Here is a 25,105-nt window from a genome sequence, read left to right as displayed (position 1 = left end):
CTCTACTGGGAAGCTGACCTAGAAGGTCCTGGCCGTCCGCTGCAACTCGGCAGAGCAGGGACGCTGGTGTCGGAAGAAGGGGTCGCACTATGTGTAGCACGCCCAGCGGGTCCGGCCCTTTTGAGAGCTGAAACCAAGAACTCAGCAGGAATTAATGGCAAGACTCTGGTTGATTGGGTGAAGAGTTCCATTAACTTACAACTGTAAATTGGAGACTTGGACATATGATGCAGTTTCTACAGCACAAAATGTAGTTAGACGCCAAACTGGAATGAGGTTTCTTTCAGCAGGGATAGTAGCCAGCATCTGAATGAGGGCAGCACAACTGTGATGTTTCTTTAAGGTGTCTTGTTGTGCTTTATAGGTATTATTTTTAAGAACAGTGTGAATATTCAATGCTCAGGTGAGATTTGGCCTGACACCCCTAGAGATTCGGATACTACGGAGATGAAGACCATAAAAGTACACAGCTAGGTATAGAGACCAAAGTCTTCTCTCCTTTGGCCAAACAGAACAGGTACAGCATTGGGCCACAGCAGTACTGACGTCTCTTACCACGCTGTAAGAGTGCCTCAGGCTTGACCTGATGGGAGTGACGAGAGAGCATGAAAGAGTTCATTCTACATGGGCGGTTCAGGCAGTACATTCTCTGCTGTTCCTGCCAATGGGTACCAACTACCATAGTGGTCCTGTTTGCAGCTGGAACCAAGGTGGACTGGCCCATTCAAGAATGACCACCAAGAGGCTAACAACATTTGGTTGCTACCAACTGGATCTGGATCCTGGCACTCCAGCATCTTGGAGGGTTCCGAGGATTTCTGCAATTGGCTTTTGTTTTAATAAATGCTGTTTAGGTTTAAGAGCACATTCTATCATGTTCCTTTAATCTGCTTCTCATTTTAAGGGGAAAAGCTTGTCTTGAAAAAAGATCAAATGAGTTACTTTACTTTTCTCCTTCAGATTCAGTGTTATGGGAAAGGCTGGTAAGTTATGTAAACTTGAGCTCTAAAAATGAAATTGTGGAAACAATGGTACGTGAGGACAACGCTGACTTGTTATGACGACTGGAATTCCACTATCCAGTTGCCATAACAACTTGATGCAATCTTTAAATATAGAAACATATGTTACCCCTTAAGCCCCCTGCTAATTGCTGTTTGGTAACAAAGAAACAAGCTGTTTTTGCTTCCTCTACGTAGTCTACCATGGACCAAAATGTCAGAAATGATGTCAGCATTACAGCAATGTAAATGCTTTTAGATACAGTTTGCAAGGTCAAAAGACCTCTTATAACTGGTTAAGTTACTGTGCTCCATTCAGAGACAGAGTGTTCGGATTCCAAATATTAGTTTAACACAACAAAACCCTATGACAGGTTGATTTAAAAGACGAAAGATCATCAGGCAAGACTGGAGAAAATTTGACTTCTTTTCCCCCCTGAGTCACCGCTCCTTTCTCAATAGCAATAGCAGCTCAGCGCCGTATGTCACATCTGGCTCTTTGACGGATTGTGTTGTTTTTAATGCTCTCGCGATACTGCTGGAAGAGAGTCAAAGTTGGGGTGCGCAGGGAGCAAATTTTGGCAGCTTGGTTATCGTTTGAAGTTGAGCTTATTCCATGCAAAGGTATACAGGGACCTGATGCCATTTTTCCACTGAGGGTTCATTGAAAAAAACCAAGGGAACTGGTTTGTTTGTGTGGTAAAGTGACCTGCTCCCAAATCCTGCAGCTGAATCACATGTAAGGGCTCCAGTGAACTAAGTCTGTCTCCCTAGAGGCAGGTCCTATAGCTTAGAGTTGAGGTGCATCGATAGGACAGGGTGAGGAAAACTTGCACATGCAGCTCCTGTTTTGTGGATAAACTCAGGACTTCAGTCTCCAGGATTGTCAATTCATCACTTTCCACCAGCACTAAATTCAAGCTGTTAGTGGATTTCTGTCTATGCCCATTAATCTGGGGGAATTTATAGCTTCTCCTAGCATGAAATGTGTTTCTCCATTTATGATGTTAGGTTGCGGAGACACTTCCCAGGCTACAAAAATCTTTGTGTTCCTTTATGCTTCTCAAGGACATGACCAGGACATGGGCAGTTGGGCCTAATGGACAGAGCCATAGCGGTCACCAGGCCTGGAGGTTAGAATGGAGTTGAACTGAAGTCAGGGTTCAGGGCCACAGAATACCTGGAGCTATAATTAAGAACAGAGCTGAGGGTCAGGGCCAGGGATCAGAAGCTGAATGCCAGAACCAATGGGTGAGCCAGAGATTTGGTCAGAAAGCAGAGCTGTGGTGTCAAGGATGGAGAAGGGTAAGGGTTGAAGAGGGCACAGGGGCAGGCAGAGAAGTAGTAAGTGTAGGAAGCAGGACCAAGCCAGCTGTGGGTAGGGAACATGTTGAGCAGCCAGCCAGCACTGGCTGTTGCTGGATTAAATAGTAGCTAGCTCCACCCCTCCATCAATCAGGAAGTGAAGTCAACCAGGCAGCCCCCATTAGGATCCCTGTGTCCAGGGTGTTGCTAGGAGACTGGCCCTGCTGCAGCTGGCTCTCTGACAATATTTGATCACAGTCTATAAGTACCTACACGGGAAAGAGATTTCTGACCACAAACAGCTATATCATTAATTGAGCAGAAAAAGGCATAATTAGATGAAGCATAACAAGATCATGCTGAAGACCTAGGGGTGTGGTGGATCCTCCATCATTCAAAGTCTTTGACAGTCCACACTGGACATTTGGCTGACAGACATGCTATAGCTCACCCACAAGCTGTGCGCACAGATCTTCTGCTGATGTAAATTAACATAGCCCCATTAGCTTTACTGCAGCTCTGACAACTTACAGCTGAGGGTCTGCCTCACGGGCCCTACGCAAGAATTACTGGGGGGTGGGGGAGTGTCCTATGGCCTGTGTTATGCAGGACATTTTCATAGATTATCATAATGGCCCCCTCTGACCTTGAAATCTAGGAATCAGTGTTTGCTGGGATCAGGGGCGGCTCTACAAAGTAGGCTGCCCCAAGCAGCGCGGAGCGCTGCGCCGCCCTTCCCCAGTCCCGCGGCGGGTCCCCTCTTCCCGCGGCTCCGGCATCCTGGGGAGGGCGGCATTTGGCTCCAGTTGAGCTCCCGCAGTCATGCCTGCGGGAGCTCAACCGGAGCCGCGGGAAGACGGGACCCGCCGCAGGCATGACTGCGGCAGGTCCGCTCGTCCCGGGCTCCGGTGGACCTGCCGCAGGCATACCGGCGGGAGCTCAACCGGAGCCAAATGACGCCCTCCCCAGGATGCCGCCCCAAGCGGGCGCTTGGCCCGCTGGTGCCTAGAGCCACCCCTGGCTGGGATTATATAATAGTCCTGCCGAAGAACATGCCAGAGAAAACATTCAACGGGTTGAGACGCTAGCCAAGAGTACTGCAAGGGAAAACTATTGCCATGTTACAAATGGGGAAAGGAGACCGAGAGAGGTCAAGTGACTTGCCTGAGGTCACATAGTCAGTCACTGGTAGAGCAAGAAGTAGAACCCACATCTCCTGATTCCTAGTTTGATGCCCTCGACACTGGACCAAGCTGCCTCTCCTAATGATTTTTCAGAATTTGTCAACACAAGTGCACAAATGTAACATACTCAGACTATTCCGTACTCCTCTATCCTTCGGTGTATTTGTTAGTCAGGGCTAATTCCCACAGTGTTTATTCAGGGGAAACTCCCTTTTAAGGAAATAGGTTTTGGTCCACATGAGCAATGCTAGGACAATCAGCTGGTGCCCTAATAGGTGAGAAAGATCAGAACCAATGGTGGATTTTCCTGTTAGTTGATTATAGGCCCTTTAACCCAGGGTTTCTCAAACAGGGGTTGCCGCTTGTGTAGGGAAAGCCCCTGGTGGGCCGGGCCAGTTTGTTTACCTGCCCCGTCCGCAGGTCTGGCCAATCGCGGCTCCCACTGGCCGCGGATCACTGCCCCTGTTTGAGAAACCCTGCTTTAACCATTCCATTAGAATAGGTGAAAAAGCAGAATTCCAAGCGGGAATGATAGACCAGTGAACTATGTGTTTGCATTACTTTGCACGACTAAAGGATTCAGCATATGAGTCACCAAGCTGAAAATACGCAGTCTTCATGGTTGTGTGTGTTCTGCAGGCAGGCAAGGTTTAGAGCAGGACAGATGTTTGCATGATTTCAAAGATGAGCATCGGGGAATGATTGGGTTTGTTTCCAGCTGGATGAGATCATTGAAGACTCTCCATTTCACAGCTATTTGCCAGTGTGGAAGAAACTCTTGATTGTGTCTGTTATGGTGGATCATCATACACTTCTGGCTCAGGGTCTTCACATATGCTAGCATGAGCCTTTGTACCTTTCTCTTTAGGGAGAGAAACTCGGGCCCTTTCCAAACCTCAGTTTGTGGAGCTTAGCTCTGCAGGGTTGGTGGATTCACACTCGGAAGGTAGAGGCTCCCCCAGCTCCCTAGGACAGTCAACAATGGTTCTCTTTCACATTAACAATCACATCCAAGTTACAGTTGAAGAAAAAGAATGTATAACTTATTTAAGAGAGAAAATAGATTAAAAAATAAAGAAAACCATTTCTTCCTATGCTCATACATACCCGATGGCTGCATGCTGCACGACTGCAGGGTAGGGAACACACATTTGGAAGGTCAGAGGTTGGGGTAATCTCTCATCTCAGAACCCATGCTGGTGCACTTTGCTCTGCTCTCTCTCTCCCAGTCCATACCAAGGTTCCCTGGAAAGTCTTCTCATGTCTCTAAAACCTAGTTAGGTCGCCCTAGATAGGGAAGTCCATATCTGTGTTTTCCCCAGCACACTGCTCTTTTGACCTATATTCTCCAATCTTCATTTGGAAAACATGGAATCATAGGACTGGAAGTGACCTCAAGAGGTCATCTAGTCCAGTCCCCTGCACTCATGGCAGGGTTAAGTATTATCTAGACCACCCCTGACAGGTGTTTCATCATAGGCTTCCCTACTTCTCAGAGTGTCTTCCAGTCGGTGATTAGAAAGCCTCTAATGTTCTCCCTACAACAACATTTTGGGTGATATCACAGTACAAATATACAGCAAATGATTGCCTCGGTGTTCAGAGATAGCCATCTGCTCCCGTGGGACAGAGAATAACTGGGTGAGAGAAATGCGTTCTTATTTTTCAGAAATTTAAATACGATAGATTCCTGAATGCAGACAACACAGAGAAAAGAGATTTCTATAAAGGAGGGGAAAGGCTGAAATATTACAACATGCCATGGGGAGCAGGAATTAACACATGTATTGGAAAGTTCCATGCAGTCAATAGCATCAAACAGTAAGTAAATGCAGAGAGTCTCTGAAACTTAGTTATTCAGGCCACTTGTAATTTTAATATCCAGCATAAGAACCCTCTTGTTCTATAAAATTTGGACCTCTGTTCAAAAAAAATAATAATAGCAAAACAGATAATATTTATCTAATCCCTCTGGCATCTACTTTGTATAAATACAGGTTGAGACCATTTATAAACTCTGTATCTACTCCTCAATAACCCATATAAACTCTTTTGGAAAACATTTTATTTATTTTTTAAATAAGTATTTTTTTAACACCATAGATCACAAAATCTCTAAATGACTTGTGAATTAGTTAGTTATGCCACATAGTAAACTGTGGTGGTAGAGAGGAAATGCTCCCAGGCCTCCCATTCTACTGTAACTTCATACATATACTGCACACATAAAACGACATCAAAAGAACGTGAAGGTTGTAAAGTCAATGTTATATTAAGGATGCAAAACTTAGGAAAGTCCAGAATTAAGTTTTCCTGTGCAACCTGCACTGGGCCCCATTGCATGCATTATGATACAGTCTTTAATGATCACATACTATTTTGTCAATAGCACTTCTTCACTTTGTACAATGTATTTTTCCCTAATGTCATTCTTGGAAATGGCTAAACCATTTTTTCTGAAATTTTCCAAAATAATTCAGCCTGTGGCAGGCACCTGGTTTGGAAAAGTTCCATCTGAATGGTTAAAGTTTGGCAAAGTCGTAAGCAACTGAAAACTGGGTGTTAATAGTAGGAAGTATCAGGCAACCTTAACTACAGGCAGAACTACCAGTTCCCTCTATATTTGCCTTCTAAGCATAGAAAAACTAGTAGATCGTCAATAACATATACTTTACTGACCTGGTCATTTTACCATTTTAGGTTTGTTTTCATCTTGTTAACCAATTTTGACTTGGAACTGAAAGATCCTGAAGCAAGAATCCCAGGGTTTGACAAGGGAAGATACGGCTTCGGAATGTTACAGCCAGAGAATGACATCATGATTCAATATAAATTGAAAGATTAGTAAAATAGCAATGGCTTCCCTTCCATCATCCAGCTGGTCTCCTCTGTGTTCCTCTGGTTTTTCTGATAACTGTCATCGAATTGATTCTAGATCCAAGTAGTGTATTTTGGCTTTATTAATTAATCCATTGGGCTGGGGTAATGGTAGCAGTTAGAACATTAGAAGAAAAAAAGTCACCATTATGTTGGCTTTGTACCTTCTAGATTAAGCTTTAATGCTAAATGACTCTAGTTAATAGGGGAGCTTCAACATACCATACAGTCATGTTTAGTAACTAATCACTAGATATAGTCAAAGCGAACTTTACATCACGGAAGCACGTTTCAAGGGAGACTATAGCTGTCATAAGCTATTGTGTGTAACTCTCAACCAATTTTGCACATTCATGGAATTTCTTGCAAATCCTTGGGTACGACGAAATATATCTAGCAGAGTCATGACACAGAAAGCTGAGTTTTTATTTCTGAGTAGCTGGGCCTTGGCGTCCATACAGAGGGTTGGTCTTCCTGCATCCCAGCATGAGAGAGAACTTTGGAAAGGAAGATACACTTGAGTGGGTCAGCATCATTAAGCATATTGTGTCTTAGTGGAATTATCTGATCATTTTGACTGCTGAAGGTAAGGGCCATTCCAGATCATAGGTTTACAGCCCAGATTATGGGCTGGCCGGACAAATTGCACATAGCACAGGTAGGTAGGAGGGGTGTGTGGTGTGGGAGAGAGTGTTGGAAAGTGACATAATGTTCTCCATTTGCACTCTCTTAATCTTGGAGCTCTTGAATGCAGGCTGGTCCCTTCAGGCTGCTCTAATTTATGGAAGATGTTGATGGCTCCAAAGAGATGCTGCCCTGTGCCCCCTTTCCTCCAGCCACGCCAACTGCATTGGTAGCAGGGAGAGGCAACAAGAAGGAGAGTTGACACTGAAACCTCTGCACTGACTCGATGCCACTGAAGGATTCCCATTGTATGAGGCTGACCCTTCTGAGTCTGTTTATGCTTCGTTGGTGTCCAGAATCCCCTGACAGTGCAGTGCAAAGCCATTGCATCTGTTCCTGGGATCATTTCTGAACAAGAGCTGCTTAATTTGCACGTGTTCTCCTCTCAATTTATTTTTGTAAAGAAAATGTCTTGGAATCCTTTATTTTTTAATTCAATTTCCAATGACAAATCATTAATCTTTTTTTTTTACTAACCACAAATATCTGGAAATCTTTCATCTACTCTTGAGTGCTTTGAGAAAGACATAAGCAGGACTATGCCATTTAAGGTCTATGAACTGAGAAATGTTATGCTGTTTTGTTTATTTTAGCAGAAAGAAGATATATGCATACACATCTACCCAAGAATCCCCCCCCACACACACACAAACACATATGCATATAAATAAAGTTATTATTTTAGTTAGACAAAAAGCTACATTAAAAGAATGGTAAAGTTGCAAAATCAGACACAAAGTTTGGAAATGCTAGAATGAAAGTTATCTGCACAACTTTAATTCAGCCCCCTTGTGCATTAAAATACAAGATGTACTGACATGATCAGACACTTTAATATTCAGGTTTCATGGGCAATACCATCCTGACAGTCACAAGTCAGCCATATGCAGGAAAGAACTGATAACATTTGACACTGTGGCACTGTAAGAACCAACCATTTTACCTCAAAACTTTGTGAGTGAAGTTTTAACAAAACTTTGTCTTCATTACACACGACAGCACTTGTCTTTATGGCCCTGAAAGCAATATACTGCCTAAAAATCTTGCTATTACAGTAGAGGTTTATTTAAACCTCTCTTCTGCAGTGCGGCTGGGGCTATCAACCCACCTTAACTCAGATAACACATTATTGTAGCTTGGATGTTTCCTTTAGCATTATATACATTTACAATGCTCATTATAGTCAACCTGGTAATAGCCCTATTAGCTGCTGCCCTTTGCCTTCCTAAAGCAATCTCTCTAAAAATCTACATTTTAAACATAGCAGCTGCTGGCTGGAGAAATGAGTCTAAATTACAGCCGGGAAAAGCACTTTAATGGAGCTGATCATCTCTCTCTTCAGTTGTTAGCACATCCAAATTTCTTTAGAAGAATAAGGTTTACGCTGACCTCATCAATCCCAGAACTAGCAGCTCTTAGTCTCCACAGTCTGGTAAGGAGGAGCTCTGCCACGTCTGGTACCACAGATCCAGAAAGGACCATGTTTGACTTATAAGCTCCCAAGTAGTTTAGGGCCTAATACCTAACAGGTTATCTTTGTCCGCCGTGATACCACAGCGGCTATAGTCAGCTCTGTACCTTCTGCAGTGAGATCAAGAAGACCTTGAAAAGAAAATGGCTCCCCTTCTTTAAGGCAATGTCCTGTCTCACTGGTGCAAGGGGGATTGTAGCAGTTTCTGGGCACACTGGGGATCCATTAGCCATTGTGGTCACACAGGCAGGATGGCTAAGGGTAGCTGGCTGTGCTGGCTGGGAAGGGGGAGAGGGGTTGGGTGTATTTTACTACTGCTCCATAAAGAATGGGGCATAGGAAGGCTGGGGCCAGGACATGCACCCAAACAATTAGACTGGTCCATTGGCGCCATGGTGTGTCACTGAGCAAGCTGTCTGGATCTCCTCCCTAGCTGTCAGGAAGCTGCTAGGTCTGCCTGCTACGCTACTGCTGTATCTTCCTGTTGTACTGAGGGGAAGCTCAGGCTCCACTCCAAGGTAGCCGTGCAACACAGACTGTGATCTGGCCCTGGGACTTAGGGCACGGCTCCGCTTGCAGATGTAGAGTGCTTTGAGTTAAACCAGCCTTTGGAGAGTGCACTAGGGAAAGCGCTGCAGTCTGTCCACACTGACAGCTTCAAGCACACTGACGTGGCCACATTTGCGGCATTTGCAGCGGCACTGGGAGCGGTGCATTATGGGCAGCTATCCCAGCATGCAAGTGACTGCGACGTGCTTTTCAAATGGGGGGGTGGGGTGGGGTGAAGTGTGACAGAGAGTGTGTTGTGTGTATGTGCGGGGAGAGAGAGTGGGTTTCGGGGGGGCTGAGAGTATGTCAGCGTGCTGTCTTGTAAGTTCAGACAGCAGCAGCCCCCTCTCCCCGCCTTTCTCTCTCACTCACAGCATTCCACACTAATGGTTGCTTTGTCTCAGGGCAGATAAGGAGCCGGCTGTCAGAAACAGCATTCCCGCTGCCATTCAAAACAAAGACAAGAGTGGCCACTTGACTTAAGCGGATTATGGGACATTTCCGGAGGCTGATCAGAGCTCAGTAATGCAACACCTCGTTCACACTGATGCTGGGGCGCTCCAGCGGGGGTGCATCAAACATTATTCTACTCCCCACAATAGAGTACCAGAAGCGCTGTAGCCATAGAGTCAGAGCACTCTACGTGCCTTGCCAGTGTGGACGGGGAGTGAGCTAGGGCACCTGGGGCTCCTTTATTATGCTGTAACTCGCAAGTGTAGCCAAGCCCTCACTCCTGCCAAATAGTTTAATGTAATAAAGTAAAATACATCAATGACTTAAAACAGGGTGAGCGCAAGGGGACCGAAGAGAAAATTATTCCATTCCATAATGGACGGTGAACCAAGAGGGTGAGAGTCACGTAAGCTGCTGAGCTGACACAAATTTCTGATCCAGATCAGGCTGCAACTCTAGGACCTTATATGGCCCTCATCACCGTAATATCTAAGCATGGATGTTAATGGATTTAGCCTCATACCACCCCCTACTGAGTAAAGCAGTGTCATTATCCCCATTTTACAGATGGGGAGCTGAGGCACAGAAAGCTTAGGTGACCACAGGGAATCTGTGTCAGCGTCAGGAGCTATATAGATCTCGAGTCCCAGTCCACTGCCTTAACCGTAAGGCCTTCCTTTAGTCAAGGATGCTTGAAACCAGCCTTTTGGCTTGGCCTAATCGCTCTACATGCTGTATCCATGGTATAGCACAGCACTGCCTACAGGATGAGGGGTTGGAAATGGAAAAGTACTATTAGCTGATCTAGGCCGTGCCCTGTCAATTCAGGAATGTTCCCTACAGGACATTAACTATGGTACATAGCATCTTACCGTAATCCTTCTAAAAAACAAATGATACAATTAACTTGTATATAAATGTATCTGATCGTTGCAAAAACGGAGACGAGCCTGACGCTGTAGCAAAAGGAGAAAGGTGTTTAACTTTTGTTAGTATGAGCAGTGCTATTTTAAGTTAATGGAATGATCCTGTTGAAAAAGCTCAGATTGTGAAAAGGAAATGAATCATGAGCATTGGAAGAAAACAAGGCTTTTTTTTTTCAAGGAAAACTATTGTTTAGAACCTTGCAAATTAAAGTCTCAGTACTGAAAGGCACTGAATGATTTCTGCAAGGTGTTCAGTGCCCATAACTCTGGAACAATGCAGTGAAGTCACGGAACTGCAGTGCTCAGCATCTCACAGGGTCAAGCATGTGGCTTCAGGATAGTTTTTTTTGCCACTTTAGCTAGAAAGTTAAGATTCTGTTTGCTTCTTGCCCTCCAGGTAAAAGCTCACATTCTAAAATAATCAAGAGATGAGAAAAGGTAAACCGAGATTGCACAGTGACACAAGCCTCTGGATTTCTGAAGGCTTTTCTTGGATGAAAAGATAACCCAGTAATTTTTCATAATGTTGTAGGTGTGATATGGCAAGGAACTGTCATTAGGAATAAACCTGCATCTGTACGTGATACTCCAGAAATAATTAGCATTGTACAATGCACATTTCTGGCAAAAAAGCACACATGTCAGTTAATCAGGTAGATTATAAATAAATGATAACTGTATTACGAAGCTTAAAATATTACATTGAAAGGATACTTCTGTTGCAGCCCAGGTTCTAAAAAGGATTACAGCTGTTAGGCTTTTCTAAGTCTTTCTAGGAACAAATTATGTTGAACAGGCCTTACCCTGCATCTCAGCCAGTGTTTTGGTTTTTGTGTGAACTGATCAAGATAGACTTTACGTGTATTTAGCATGGGGCTGAGACATGCAGAATTCCTCTTAGCTGACGTGATCCTACGATGAACATTAGCCATTGATTCTGACACTCAGGAGCCACCTTTGTTTATAGATAGATAGATTAGATTAGATAGATGATAATGATCTAAATGGCTTGTGATACAGCATGGCCAGAGGGCAGCAGGAGAGTGTTACAAGGGAGCCTTGTTCCCTGTAAGGGGAAGAAAGTTTGCTATAGATTAACTAGAGCACCTGAAGCCAATTAGAGTACCTGCAGTCAGTCACATGATAAAACCCCCCTGCTTCAATCAGACAGTGTGGGAGTTGGAGCAGAAAGGATTGGTATTGGAGCAGAGAACAGTTTGAAGAGAAAGCAGAGGAAAGTTTGGAGGAGTGCTGTGGTGGGCTAAGAAGTCCAAGACCCTAGGTAAGGGGCACCTGGCTTGTGCAGAGGGAGGGCAGGAAGCCCCCCTTCCCCCCCCCCCCAAGCTGAAGGGCAGGAGAGGGAAGTAGCCCAGGGGAAGGAACTGCCAGTTCAAGTGGTTCACCGCTATCCTCAGGGCCCCTGGGCTGGGACCTGGAGTAGAGGGTGGGCCCAGGTCCCTCTCTCTCCACTCCCCTCCTCAAAGACACTAGTGGGGCAATTAATATTCTAATTCAGGGGCAAGAAATGGTGCCCTGAACCCCCCCAAAGAAGAGAAAGCGTGAGACCCATCATAATAGTGCCGGCAATTTGCCACAGGCTGTAATTTGCAGAATGGGCAAGCTGGCCTGTATCAAATTAGAATCAAACCTCAGACTGAAATATATGAGGTTTGCTCATTGCTAGTTATTAAGGGCCAAATTGTGACCTGCACTTTGTGGCTGTGCTGGGACATAGTGGAATGTAAGGAGACCTCTTACTCTTCTGGGAAGCTTCCCCAGTGTGCATGGGCATGTGTGTATGAGGGCAGGGCAGGGTGGGGGAGGGGGCTAAATGGAGGAGAACGGACTTAAAGCCACTACTCTCGTCATCCCTACATAGATGGGGGGGGGGGGAAGGGATGGAGCCTGGGTTCTTCCTGCCCCTACAAATAAACTAATCCATATAGCTGAGCTGGTATGGAAGGAGAAGTAATATGCTACTAGTATGGGTTGGTAGCAGCTCCAGGGACCCCCAGGAAAGACTAATGATGCTAAGTTTCTTTCTGTGCCATGAAAGATTATGTTAAGGGCTTCAGTTGCAGTGATCCTTTACTAGGAGAAAACTAAGAAGTCAAGTTTTCGTACTATCATAAAAAGTCACCCAAACATCAAGAGCTAGATGGCTCATGTGGTTTGTGGCCAAAGTATGTATTGAAATGGCCTGCTATAGTGCAGATTCCATTAGAGAGAGTCGCTAAAATATGAGCAAAAGTCTACAGTACTTCATTTAGAGGATAATTATAGATTGTCCAAATTGCCTTCTAATTAGGCATACAAAATGCACTATTAGGAGCTTCTGAGTTTGTTAGAGACAATCCACCCATTCTACTGTAATATTTCAATTTAGAGCCGCCTACATTACTCTTCCTTTGCATCAATCTGCTCAATTGTCAATATTTAATGCACAGTGAAAGACAAAAGCAGAAAGATGCCAGTTTTTAAAAAATAATCCATAACAATTTTTCCCTATGGCTTTTCTTGAGAAACATGCATTACTGTTTTTATTTTGCTTGCTGCTGTGCCACAAGTAGGATGGGAGCCCCTTTGTGGTACGCACTGTACAAGTAATAGGAAGAGATCATCTCTGCCCAGAAGAGTTTGCAGCCTTAAGAAGATGAAGCATGGGGGAAAGCTAGAACACAACACGAGTGATCTGTGTGATGCCTGTTTGCAGTGTTGTTGTAGCCGTATTGGTCCCAGGATAATAGAGATCCGAGGTAGGTGAGGTAATATCTTTTACTAGACCAACTTCTGTTGGTGAGGGAGACAAGCTTTCAAGCTACACAGAACCCACCTTAGCTGTGTGGTGACTGGCATATGTTTTGTTAGTCCCAATTAATAAAACATGACCTGTTTTTCAGGCCTCACTTTTTGTTACTAAAGTCTATAGCTAGTCACCACTGACTAGATTTGTGGTGTTTGGCCTGGTGCTGTTAGCCTGGCCTAAAGCCTGATACCCTTACTCCTGACAGATAGCACTTTACTCCTCAAGCGGTCCTGTTGACATCAATGAAGTGCAGTGATACACTACACAAGTAAGGCTTTCAGAATCTGGCCCGTCATGTTGCTTTTCTTGGTGTTTTTCCTTTTGCCTTTTATCCCATTTCACTTTATTGTGAGCCAGTTTGCACACCTCTTACTCACACTGATAAGCAGTTATTCCCAATACAGGGCTGCCTGGGGGTGGGGGCAAGTGGGGCTCCCACGAGAGTTTTTCGGGGCCCCTGGAGTAGGGTTCTTCACTCACTCCATGGACCCCGGAAAACTCTTGTGGGGCCCGGGCCCTCAGAGCTTCTTCCGCTCCGGGTCTTCGGCAGTAATTCAGCAGCGAGGGGCCCTTCCATCCCGGGACCCGCCGCCGAAGTTCCGGGTCTTCGGCAGCGAGGGGCCCCCGCCGCGGGTCTTCGGGGCACTTGGGCGGCCGGTCCCAGAGCGGAAGGACCCCCCCGCCACCGAATTACTGCCAAAGCGGGGGGCCCCCGCCGCCAAAGACCCCAGGCCCCCTGAATCCTCTGGGCAGCCCTGTCCCAATAGTAATTAATGGAACTAGTTGTGTGAGTAGGCACTCGATAGCTTGAGTAAGGAGCTCAGAATCAGATGCTTAATTGATATTATTTAACCCTGGCCTCATTTTTTAAAAATTGTTTGACAGCTTGAATTGTTTAATGATATATATTGTTCGAGCCAAGAATGGGAACACCATCATCAGCTACCTTGTGCATGCTACAAAAATGGGCCCATTTAAAAGGGATCATTCGAATTCATGGGGAATGGTGGTGTCCCATGCAAAGTAATGCCAGTCAACCTTCAGAGATAGTTTATTTTAGTCTTTTACATCACACAATGAAGGGGGCACCTGGTGGGGGTGGGGCGGAATAGTGTTAGATGAGTTGTTTTAAAAATGATCTTCTTGTGCCAATTAATTAAAATGTGATTAACAAAATACACACATTAGAAATGGAAAACAATGCAAATTCTACCCAGAAAACAGCGCACTCAGTTCTGGGAGAATTGAATTTCTTTATACTGCTCAACAGTGACCCCTCTGTCTGATTAAAGGATAGTGGTGACTGGCTCCAAGAGAGGCAGGTGAAAGAATGAAGAGCATGTGGAGGGGAAACTGGGGCATAGTCAAGGCCAGCTCCAGGCACAAGTGAAGGAAGCAGGTGCCTGGGGCGGCCAATAGAAAGGGGCAGCAGTCTATCCGTTGTTGGGCTGGTATGTCCAGGTCGGCAGCAGTGGCACTTCGGTCTGCTTCAGTCTTCGGCGGCAATTCGGCGGCAGGTCCTTCACTCTTTGGCAGCAGCGCAATCAGGTTTTTCTTTTTTTTTTTTTTTTCTTTTTTTTTTCCCGCCACTTGAGGTGGCAAAAAAGCTGGAGCCGGCCCTGGGTATAGTGGGACAGAACAGGGATAACTGTCACCAAAAATAAAGTTAAAGAGTGATATAAATTATCCTTGCATTGGATGACCACAGGGCTTTTTTAATAAGCTACAATGGGGAGGATTTGATCTCCAAATCACAAATTAAAATCCGGCCCTGGTTAGTGACTGGAAGTCATTACCATCTGATGGCTGGCTGGCGGTGTCCAGGAAACAATCTGATGGTGTTGGTCCATTTCAGCTTCTACATGGAAACTGGAAAAAAAGAGAAGCTAGTTGGTAATTGCATCTTTTAGGGATTGTTACAACAATTGATGTAAATTTGAAGGTAACGTACTATATTTTCTGTTAAGCAAAGCAAACAGCAGACTACAATGGTAATAGGTGTATGTATGTGTGAGAGAAAGGAAGACACCAAAGCAGCTGTGACTTTTATTATTGTAGTTACATTACAGGACGGGAAAATTAATAGTGACGTTTATTAAAATTGGAGGGCAAAGTTCTGCCCTCAATTGCCACTCTATGGGGGTAACATGGAGGGGTAGGTAAAGGCAGAATTTGTACACTAGGCTGTCCTAATTTGCCAAATCCTGCTTTTTAACTGCAAAAAATATGCATGAAAATAATATCAGATTTATTCTTACTAAAGTATGTGCATTAGTAACCGATCCCCTAAAGGCTTCCCTCACTTATACTGCTGACACCTGAAAAATGCCGTTTTCAGTTAGCTGGAAGAAGCTATGATGTTAGAGAATAACGTTAAGGGTTAAGGTCCTGATTGCACCATGAGCAACATGTTGGCATTCTACACGCTCTGTGCAGGTGTGAGAGCCTCTTGCATGTTAACTTAGCTCTGCATGGCTGCCGTGGTTCATCCATATAGAGCTCATTGCATGGGCAGAGCCTACCCATTTTGTCTCTTGATTCTGTAACAAGCTTGGTTACTTATTTCCTGTGCAATCTTGGGTAGGTCATCTCACCTTTCTTTGCCTCGGTTTCCCCATCTGTAAAAGGGACATAACAGTATCTCCCTCCCAAGGATGCTTTGAAAATGAAGTAGTGTTTGCCAAGCCCTTGGAAATCCTCTGGGGAAAGTGCATAGTATTTCCATCAATAGCCTGAAAGGAACATCTAGGCCTGGCTGTTTGGTGTAATGCAGTTTTCCAGGATTGCCTTCTGCTCTAGGGTTTATCTGGTCAGTTTACCAGTTGGGCTCATTATTGCTGATTATGCACTATATGTATCTCATGACTTTAAAAACAAACTTTAGATTTGTGGATAATCTAAGCACTATTCCCAGATGTACAGACACTCTTTTCTCAGCCTGTGTATTACATAATTTTAACATTAGCTTTAATAAAATGTTTAAATTTGTCTTTTAGGATGTGTTCTCTTCTCACCTCGATTAAGAGATGAGAGGCAGTGGGGCTGGGAAGCCTCAGATCTGGGGAGGAGCAAATGGAAGTCAAGAAGTGGGGAGTGTGGGAGGAAAAGAAGGGTCCCAGCTGGGAGATAAGGTCTATCAAGGCAGGGGCATATGACTGGTCTGTGCGGGGGTAGGGAGAGTGTGCTGACTGCACCCCTGTCTGCCCAAACTCACTTCTGCTAATGCTATGTACAAAGCTGGAACTGTGACAAATGAGTCCTCTTTTATCTCTGCCTGTCTGACAAGATTAAGAATCAGGTGGGGAGCCGGTCAGTGCCTATCTGGGTCTAGCAAAGGACACATAGGGCTGCTGGACTTCAGGATAATAAAGAATTACAATGCAAAACAGAGGGGATTCATTTTTTAAACCTCCGCTCCCTGTGGAATCTAGCTAATGAAACTCTTGCATAGCAGTGACTGATGCCATGAAAACTGACAAATATTATTGGAGCTGCGCTGGTTAATGCAGCTTTTCTTCAACGTGTGAACTTCAATACACAGATGTTGGTCACTCTGTTCTTGTCCTTTTATTTTTGAGCTGTTATGATTGTATCAGTCCTAATAGCACAACTTTAATTTTAGCCTGAACTGGCTCCCTGGTGGCTGAGAGCAATCGTAGGATTTTCCCCTCATTTAATCTGTATACTACTGTTATATTGCGTAGTGTGTGTCTGATGAAGTGGGTATTCACCCACGAAAGCTCATGCTCCAATACATCTGTTAGTCTATAAGGTGCCACAGGACTCTTTGTTGCTTTTTACGGTTCCAGACTAACATGGCTACCCCTCTGATACCTTTACATTGAAACCTCTAATTTTCCTCCCTCTATTTGGAGTTATGTATAGTGATGCATAAGTACAACTATGTATTTGTTTCAAGGGGAATAAAGACAGGGGAATGGCAGTAGACCTGGCACCTCAGACCTAATCTTGGTAGAATCTGAGGCCCACCTCCTCCAAGGTCTTTAAGCACCTAACTCCCATTGAAATCAGCAACTGAATGGCAAAGCTCTGGATGTGCAGGGCTGGTGCAACCATTAGGCGAACTAGGCGGCTGCCTAGGGCGCCTAGTGGTTGAGGGCACCTAAAAGCCTGCTAAGGCGAGGAGGTGGAGTGGAGGTGAGCTGGGCAGAGGGGTGCAGGGAGGGCCGCCTGCAGTAATGGGGTGGGGGCGCACAGGGGAACCGCTCCCTGCCCCAGCTCACCTCCACTCTGCCTCCTCTGCGGAGCACACAGCCCAGCTCTAAGTCTCCTTCCCTCCCAGGCTTGTGGCGCTGATTTCCCCACTCTAATTCTCCTCCAATTGGCGCCGCAAGCCTGGGAAGTGAGGAGTCTTAGAGCAGTGCCCGCGTGCTCAGCAGAGGAGGCGGAGCCAAGGTGAGCTGGGGCGGGCTCCCTGGGCGGGGTTAGCTGCCACAGAGGGGAGCTCCCTGGGCGGGGTTAGCCGTGGCAGAGTGGGGGAGCCTCCCCTGGCAGGGTTAGCTGCTGGGGGGCTCCCCAGGGTGGGGGGGGTGGGCTGGGTTAGCTTCCACGGCAGGCGGGTTCCTCTAGTGGGAGGGACAGGTGGACGTGGTTAGCTGCCAGGAGGGGTGGTGGTGGTGGGTGGGGTTAGCTGGGTGGGGGGTGGCACAAGGTGGAATTTTCGCCTAGGGCATGAAACTTCCTTGCACAGACCCTGTGGACGTGAGTGCCCTCAATTCTGCTTGATGTCAGTGGGACCTGAGGGTTCTCTATTATACTGTATTCTATCTATTGTAATGAACTGGCTGGTGTGCCTATGCATGCCTGCCCTGTGCTGGATGGAACCAGAACCATGCTTCTGTGTGTCATAGATCCTATACTGTTAACCACTAATAGAGTTTCTTTAGTTCAAGGGTAAGATTCTGTCCTTCTGTGGGGGGCGAATTTAAGTTTGATTTCCCGCTGTCACAAAGAAGCTCTGAGTATCTATGTTTTACAGCACAACCTTTAAAGATCCTTTAAATCAACAGATATGTTGCACCATAATATGGAGTATGTGCAGGTAAATCAGCTCTTTACCAACCTGACTACTAGCTATGCCTTTGGCGAGCTTTGCTGCCTAAGCTTTTCCAAAAAAGATCCTGTCCTAGAACTTTCAAGTGAGCCATAATCTCTGTCACCTGATACTGGAGAGTTTATTCCTCACTGCTCGATTGCAATGATTTGCTCTTACTCAGCAATACCCTAATCACTAACCAGAAGTGGTTTTTACACCACCTGTTATAGGGCTAGAAGAGGGGGTGGCTTTCCAAATGCTGCTAGGGCTTTCTTCCACCCAGATAGAGAGATCACTCACAGCCTGTGAATCCGATACAATTACACATAATGCTCAGTGCTTACTACAATTGTAATAGGGTCAATAATATTTATCTTGTTCTAACTACATCTCTATTTATATCCTGTTGCACTCAACTGAAGGTTGCTAGGTCTGCCTAAAATCAGCAGCTACCCATTACTTTAGGTGTGAATTTCCACTATCAGCTGGAGATGTTTCTTACAAACAGCTGCTATTAACCTAATCATGGGCATATTCCAGTAATGTTGTAGGAAGCATCAGAGCTCAATTTCTTATTTTTTTTTAAGGGGAGGAAAAAAGGTTGTGCAGCCCCAGAAAGAAGTGTCAGTTATTCAAGCCAAGCAGGAAAGAAACAGGATCCTGACAGTGAAGTTCTACAAACTAGTCCAATGGCAAATCCTACAAGAATGTTAGTATTATGTTTTTCCATGTAGGGGCTAGAATAGATTCTACAATGATGGGGGCATTCAAAATGCCTGAGACTGACAGATCACAGGTTAATGGGCTCAGTATTTTTAATTTACATGCTATACATTTTAAATATAATGATTTTATTGATGATGCATTTGAAAATAGAATAATTCCACTTTGCAGGGAAAAATCTCTCTTTAGGTAGCTAGCCATGTCCTCATCACATTAAAGGTAAATAAAAGGTAGCATTTTCAAAAGCCTCTCAGTCACTTAGGAGCATAACTGCTGTGATTTTTACATTACAGCTCCGATTTTCAGAAATGTTCAGCTATGGTCTAACTGTGATCCCTCTGAATAATCTCACCATTAAGATTAACTATAATACCAAATCATAATCACCTTATACTAAATACCTTGCCCCCACTTAGCATTTTTCATTTGAGATAAATCTCAAAGCACTTTACAAAGGAGGTCAATATCATTATCCCTATTTTACAGATGGGGAAAGTGAGGCACAGGGAGGGCAGTGACTGGCCCAAGGTCACCCAGGAGTCCAGTAACAGAGCTGAGAATAGAACCCAGGTCTCCTGAGTCCAGTGCTCTACCCATTGGGCCTTCTTTTTCTGAGTTTAACCCGTTATTGAATGCACCTTATTAAGATTTGAGATTAGCAAATATATTTACATTGTATCCAAATTGTTAACATTAATGTTAACCTAAAATATCCCATACAAGGCTGGTGCTAGGGGTAGACTACATAAACATCCACCCAAGATGCCTCATTTTCAGGGGCTTCTACTTCTGCACCCTTCCCCACCACCTGGGACAGCTTTGGGAGGAGCCTACTGCTTTAAGCATGTCCGTCCCTTCCCAATGCGGCAGCGGCAGTTGAAGCCTGCAAGTAGGCTGGTCCGGTGTCCCCTCCTCACCAGCTGGGATTGTTCTGAGGTATGTGCTTTCCCCTCTAGTGGCACCCCCCACACCATACCACTGGGTAGCATCAGATTAGTGTGCGGTTAGTGCTGACCATGACCATCTTCATGTGCACTTTGATCCCAAAAGGCCACTAACCTTCATTTTTAGAGTCATGCCTCATAATTAATATAACCTTTCCCTTGACTAAATGGGGCCATGTGATCCTGACAGAGGTTCAGTTTCCTTTGCCTGCTGCATGAGTCAGCAAGTGCCACAACTAATGGGGGTGCAAAAGCTCCCATTTTCCCACTAAGCCTAGCTGGCTTCCCCCTGCCCCCCATGACTAAGGCAAAGACCAAAAGCCTGGCCCAGCCCTGCTGGTTAGCTGCTGCCATGCAGAATAAGCCATGCATTTGGATGGACTCTCAGAACATCTGTTCCCCAAGCCAGTAGAGACCAGGCAGTTATGGAGATGACACAGCTGGTCCTTGGGAGAAAGGAATCAGTTCCTCCTTCTCATAACACCTACCCGAGTGGGGCACAAATTTGGATCCCAGTCCTGCACAACAGCTTGCACGGAACTCCTTGTGCTAGCGGGACCTTACTGAAAAGCTATAGAGAAGAAAGGGTTCTGGTGGGATTGAAAGGCTGGAATTCACTTCCACAGAGAGCTGTAGAGTGAAATGCATCAGCTGGGTTATAAAGAGGACTGGACAATGGAAAGCTTTAATGGGCCTGATTGTGATGGATGATGAGGAGCAACTGAATGTCTTGATGCTAATGGGAGTTGTGGTTCCTCAATGGCATTCAAGGTGAAGTTTAATACTTGTAAATTTGCTTGCTAAAATAAGAGGGAATCAGTCTCATATTACAGGGCATAAATTGGTCAGGAAATACAGTTTTTCCCAAGGACACAATTATGCGTATTTGGCAGGGTGCTTTGCTGGGAGTAGGCGTGATGGATTTTTGTCTTCCTTTGAAAAACCAGGTACTGGCTTTGTGTCAGGAAGGGAAGAGAGGCACTGCAGATCCACGGTTAGGTAACAACAGCCTGGTTTAGTTAGATATACCTCAAGAGAGGAGAGAGATTCCCAGCCTGGCTCATGACTGTCTATACAATCACAGAACCAGAGTGGCACAGAGAATGGTCACAGAGGGTTCTAGCTCCAAGAGATACAGACACCCCAAACAGTATAAAATGATAGATCAGTACTTGCAGGCCTCAGCTGAAGGGAAGATACTGATCAATGCTTTGATCCAATATAGTGAATACTGCATGGCAGTTACTGCACTCATTTACACTGATGTAAGTATGGAGTAACTTCTTTTATTCCAATAGCTTTATTCCTGATTTACACCAGTGTGACTAATAGTAGAATTTAACCCTATAGGCCTAAAAAACCCTGGCATAGCCATCTGCAGTCACTACATAATATAAAAATAAAATTCCTTTGGAGAATTCAGAGCTTCAAGATAAGTGTTAGATGGCAAATCTCATAGGATGAAAGTTCTTCCCCAGAGCAAAGCCTGATCTAACAGTAGAGGTAGGGAGAATCAAATTTTCCTGTCAGCTGTGGAGTCAAGCAATGGGACAGATACACCCTCTGGTTTTGGCCAGTGTGGAATGTAGCCCCACTGGCCACATGCCCATCATGTGCCCTAAGCTACCCCACTACCTCTCCCTGTGGGTCACCAGGGCATCCTGCCTGGCAACCCGCTCCACAGCATGTGAGGGATGTCAGATGTGGAGTCTTTGTGAAGCCTGTCATGAGGAATCCATGCAGTTGCTGCTGCAATTCCAGCCTTGTGCACCCTTGAGGATGGATAGGGAGAAGGATCAGGACTATAATGTTTACAAACAGGGCTAAATAAATATCCTGGGTAATTTCATTGAAATCATTGCAGCTACACCAGGGATGCATTTGGTCCATTCTGGAGGGTTTTAAACTCACACAGAAGAAACATTTAAGGGCTTTTCCCCCTTCCCTTCGTGTGTTTATGTGCTGTCTCAAATGCAGTATGTTCAGGATGTGACCAAGACAAATGTGGCTGTAGGCAATGTAGATTTACATGTACAACCACCTTAGGGAATACGCCAGTGTTCCTGCAACACTTAGGAGCTATTAGTTCTCCAGATCCATCTTCATTAACAACCCTGAGAACAGTTGGTCTTACTGAATCACTCTGAGGAAGTGAGGCAGCAGTGTGTGTGTGCCCATTGTCAGTAAGGGCTGAAATACTATTTTATGTATGCAAGGGAGGACTCCTCCACAGAAATGTTTAAGGCTGGAGTCCAGTGGGATGGCTTTTAATGTGCTTTCTGGTGACTTAAAATAGAGCTTCTTTAAGAACCAAATCAGAGTGGAATTTCTTTATGGCCTAGCCTCACAGACCAAAGGAGCCTGACCCTGATTAAGAACCAATAAGTCTGATAAAGAGCTTTATAGAGTGAATGCAGACACTAGGCTGGCTGGCTTCTTACCCTATCAGCCTTCCCATCTTGCCTGCTATGGGCTCTTTGGAAGCATATTTTACTATATTGCCTGGGACTGAGAGTTACAGTGTAAAACCAAAGCCTGAAAGGACCCTTACAGCCAGTGACAATGCTGGTAGCTTGGGGGGGAGGGGGGAATTCACAAAGTTTCTGAAAAGTTCAGATAAGCCTAAAACTTCAAATCCGTATCCAGACTCACTGGATTCTGAATCTTTTCAGGGATTTTTCTGTCACTCTGCACCCTGAATGGTATGTCCAGTCCTTATAGGACTAGTGTTCTCTCTCACAGATGCACGACTCTTGATTCCATTCCCCAAAGCAACTTGTACTCGCTTTGCACTCCTCTCACATCCAACTAGCCTTGCTATGCCACTTACAAAATCCTCTTCCAGGGACAAGTAAAATTGCCCCATGACTCGATCCTTCTCCCATCCCTTGCCCTTTGTTTCCTTCCCAGAGCAGAGGCCCTCCCTTGCTCTTTGCCTTTAATGAAAATGCCAAGCACAGCAGCTCAGCTCTCCCATGTTCTTTACTTCCCCGAGGAGCCTCAAAGGCAAACCTGAGGGCTTGGGATCAGTTGTCTTCCAGGCTGGGTGGCAGTACAAGGCTGCAGCTGCAGCTGCAACTGAAACCCATACCCATGTAGTTAGACTTTCGTTGAAGGCAACTGTAAGGATGGAAAGGTCAACTGGGTGGGGAGCAAAGGAGGATCAAGTTGGCATTGATGTTTTTGCTGGAGGTGGGCCCAGTAGTGTACACGTTTGTTTTTAATTGTGTCTCAGCAGGGGAAGAATTCTAGAGGTGTGGGCCCTTTGCCACCAGCACTTTCCCCTGGTATTTTAGTATCTTGGAGTAGTTGGGCTGTGACTAGCACAAGCCATTGTTTGACTCTCAAAGTCTGTGTATCTCGTCTTTCATTTTGAACATACATTGGGGACTCCTGGGGAGAAACCTGATTTTTTTTTTTAACTCTTTCCCCATTTAAGAGCAGGTGCACTGAGCTTCCAAACAAGAAGTTTGGAAATCCCTGTTATACCTTGATATTTCATTGGCCTGACTGAAAAGGCCTTGAAACAAAAGGAATGACTAAGAGCGCAAGGGTTCCAATATTTACATAATGAGAAACACATTTTAACAGAGGGACAGTGCCCTGTGGGTGACTTCCTCTCCATTCACAAGTGGATGACATCTCTGGGACAACTACAGCAATGCCAAAGAAGTGTTTGGTGTGTGATGTCTTTTAATACATTTGAATGTTAGTAGCATGTGAGCAGACAGTACCTCATGGTCTGCCCAGAGATGTTCTGCAGACCACAGTCTGAGAACCATCATTCATTGTCATGAGAGACCTTGAAGCTGCCTTATATTAAGGAGCCCTTTGTTTCCTCACAGCTGTATTGTTTATGTTAAGTCCAGCAAAGCCTTGTAAATCAACCTTTTCCTCAACCCCACAGGAATGGGCTGGGAGATGCTGGAAATGATTTTAAGCTGGGCAGCCCTTTCACATTGCCAGCTGTGGAACCCCTATGGGAGTCAATGACATTTGGGGGGCTGACCAGCAGCAGGATATTTCCACAGGTAGCCTCAGAATATCCCACTAAGGTGCTGAAGCCATGGATAAATGCTGAAGAAGCTGGTTTACCCTCCTTGGCATTTACCAGGTAAAATCTGGGTATGTAGATAGGTAATTTCAGTTAATGGTAAACCCAGGGGAATGCATTTGAACCATACATTGGACATGTTCTCTGAAGTATTTGAGGTTTAAGGAATCTCCTGGTTAATAACTAAAAATGCCTGGCAATGAACAGGATTTTCCAATGATTCAAGTGTGTGGCTGGCTCCAGGGGCCTTGAAAGAATAAACCACAAATTAAGATTTGAGATGTTTTGGTTATAAAAAATATCAACTGAGAGAGGTTATCCAGATAGACTATGTGCTCTCAGGTTAGAGAACTTTGCCAGAAGATGTGGCGTGTATTACATTATTTCATCCCTATGCTGCCCCTTGCTGGCAAACTGCCTGAGCTGACCCAGTGGGCAGTTTCTGGGAGGACACAAATCTACAGAAATAGAAATTCTGTCTGAATAGACTCTTTTAGGTGTAATCAGTTTGGCAACCCTTCTTCCTTATTTAGGGCCTGATCTTACAGCTTTTATATGAGAAGCCACTTTGACTCCAGTGTGAGACTGTTCATTTGAGCAGTAAGGGGCAGGGAGGAGTCTAATGTGAACAATCAACAATGGTGTTGCCAACTTGGTCCCAGGCTATTTTGTTGTGGATCCTTTTTCCCCTTCTTGCAATGATCTGTTCAGCTAGTACTCCATAGTTTCTACAGTAACATGTGAATGATATTAACAGTGTCATCAGAGTGGTGTAGAAGGTTATAAATGCTCTGGTGATAAAAGTAAGGGTTGCCTCTCTCCTAAAGATTTATCTGCATTGAATCTGATTTGTTGTCTTATATATTTGTCATTTTCCTACTCCCTCCTTAAACAGGCAGAGGTTAGTTCTCATACTGTTGCTTGGACAGCACAGAGGTCACCAAATGTGTTATGCACCTCCATGATCTGTTCTAAGCCAAATTTGGTGCATTTCAGGATAGGATGCCTGTGGAAAAACAAGTATCTGTTGATGCTGTCCAGCCATCGTGTTTTATGTCTCCCAAGGGCAGGC

General features: G+C 45.0%; 2 protein-coding genes across 6 annotated transcripts in view; both read left to right on the top strand.

Moving 5' to 3' along the window:
• PTGIS (prostaglandin I2 synthase) overlaps window positions 1-6,775 on the top strand; it is a 51,033-nt gene extending 44,258 nt beyond the window's left edge. Inside the window, exons 11-12 of the mRNA XM_039497657.1 lie at window positions 5,160-5,311; window positions 6,191-6,775. Of these exons, the coding sequence (XP_039353591.1) occupies window positions 5,160-5,311; window positions 6,191-6,335 (297 nt within the window). The 3' untranslated portion in view covers window positions 6,336-6,775. The remainder of the gene's footprint in view (window positions 1-5,159; window positions 5,312-6,190) is intronic.
• A 4,897-nt stretch (window positions 6,776-11,672) lies between these two features.
• The window catches only part of KCNB1 (potassium voltage-gated channel subfamily B member 1), a 205,284-nt gene continuing 191,851 nt past the window's right edge, over window positions 11,673-25,105 (top strand). The window contains exons 1-2 of one of the 5 annotated variants that reach the window (XM_039499476.1): window positions 11,677-11,732; window positions 13,021-13,206. The gene's annotated coding sequence lies outside the window, so the exon portion shown is untranslated. Of the gene's footprint in view, window positions 11,733-13,020; window positions 13,207-19,868; window positions 19,972-20,662; window positions 20,751-25,105 lie in introns of those variants that run through there. The other 4 variants (XM_039499478.1, XM_039499474.1, XM_039499479.1 and 1 more) reach the window with 4 other exon arrangements.

The sequence above is a fragment of the Mauremys reevesii genome, linkage group 13 (assembly GCF_016161935.1).
Source record: "Mauremys reevesii isolate NIE-2019 linkage group 13, ASM1616193v1, whole genome shotgun sequence".
Taxonomy (NCBI): domain Eukaryota; kingdom Metazoa; phylum Chordata; order Testudines; family Geoemydidae; genus Mauremys; species Mauremys reevesii.
Note: the sequence above shows the minus strand (reverse complement) of the source record. Positions and strands in the feature narration are given on the sequence as shown.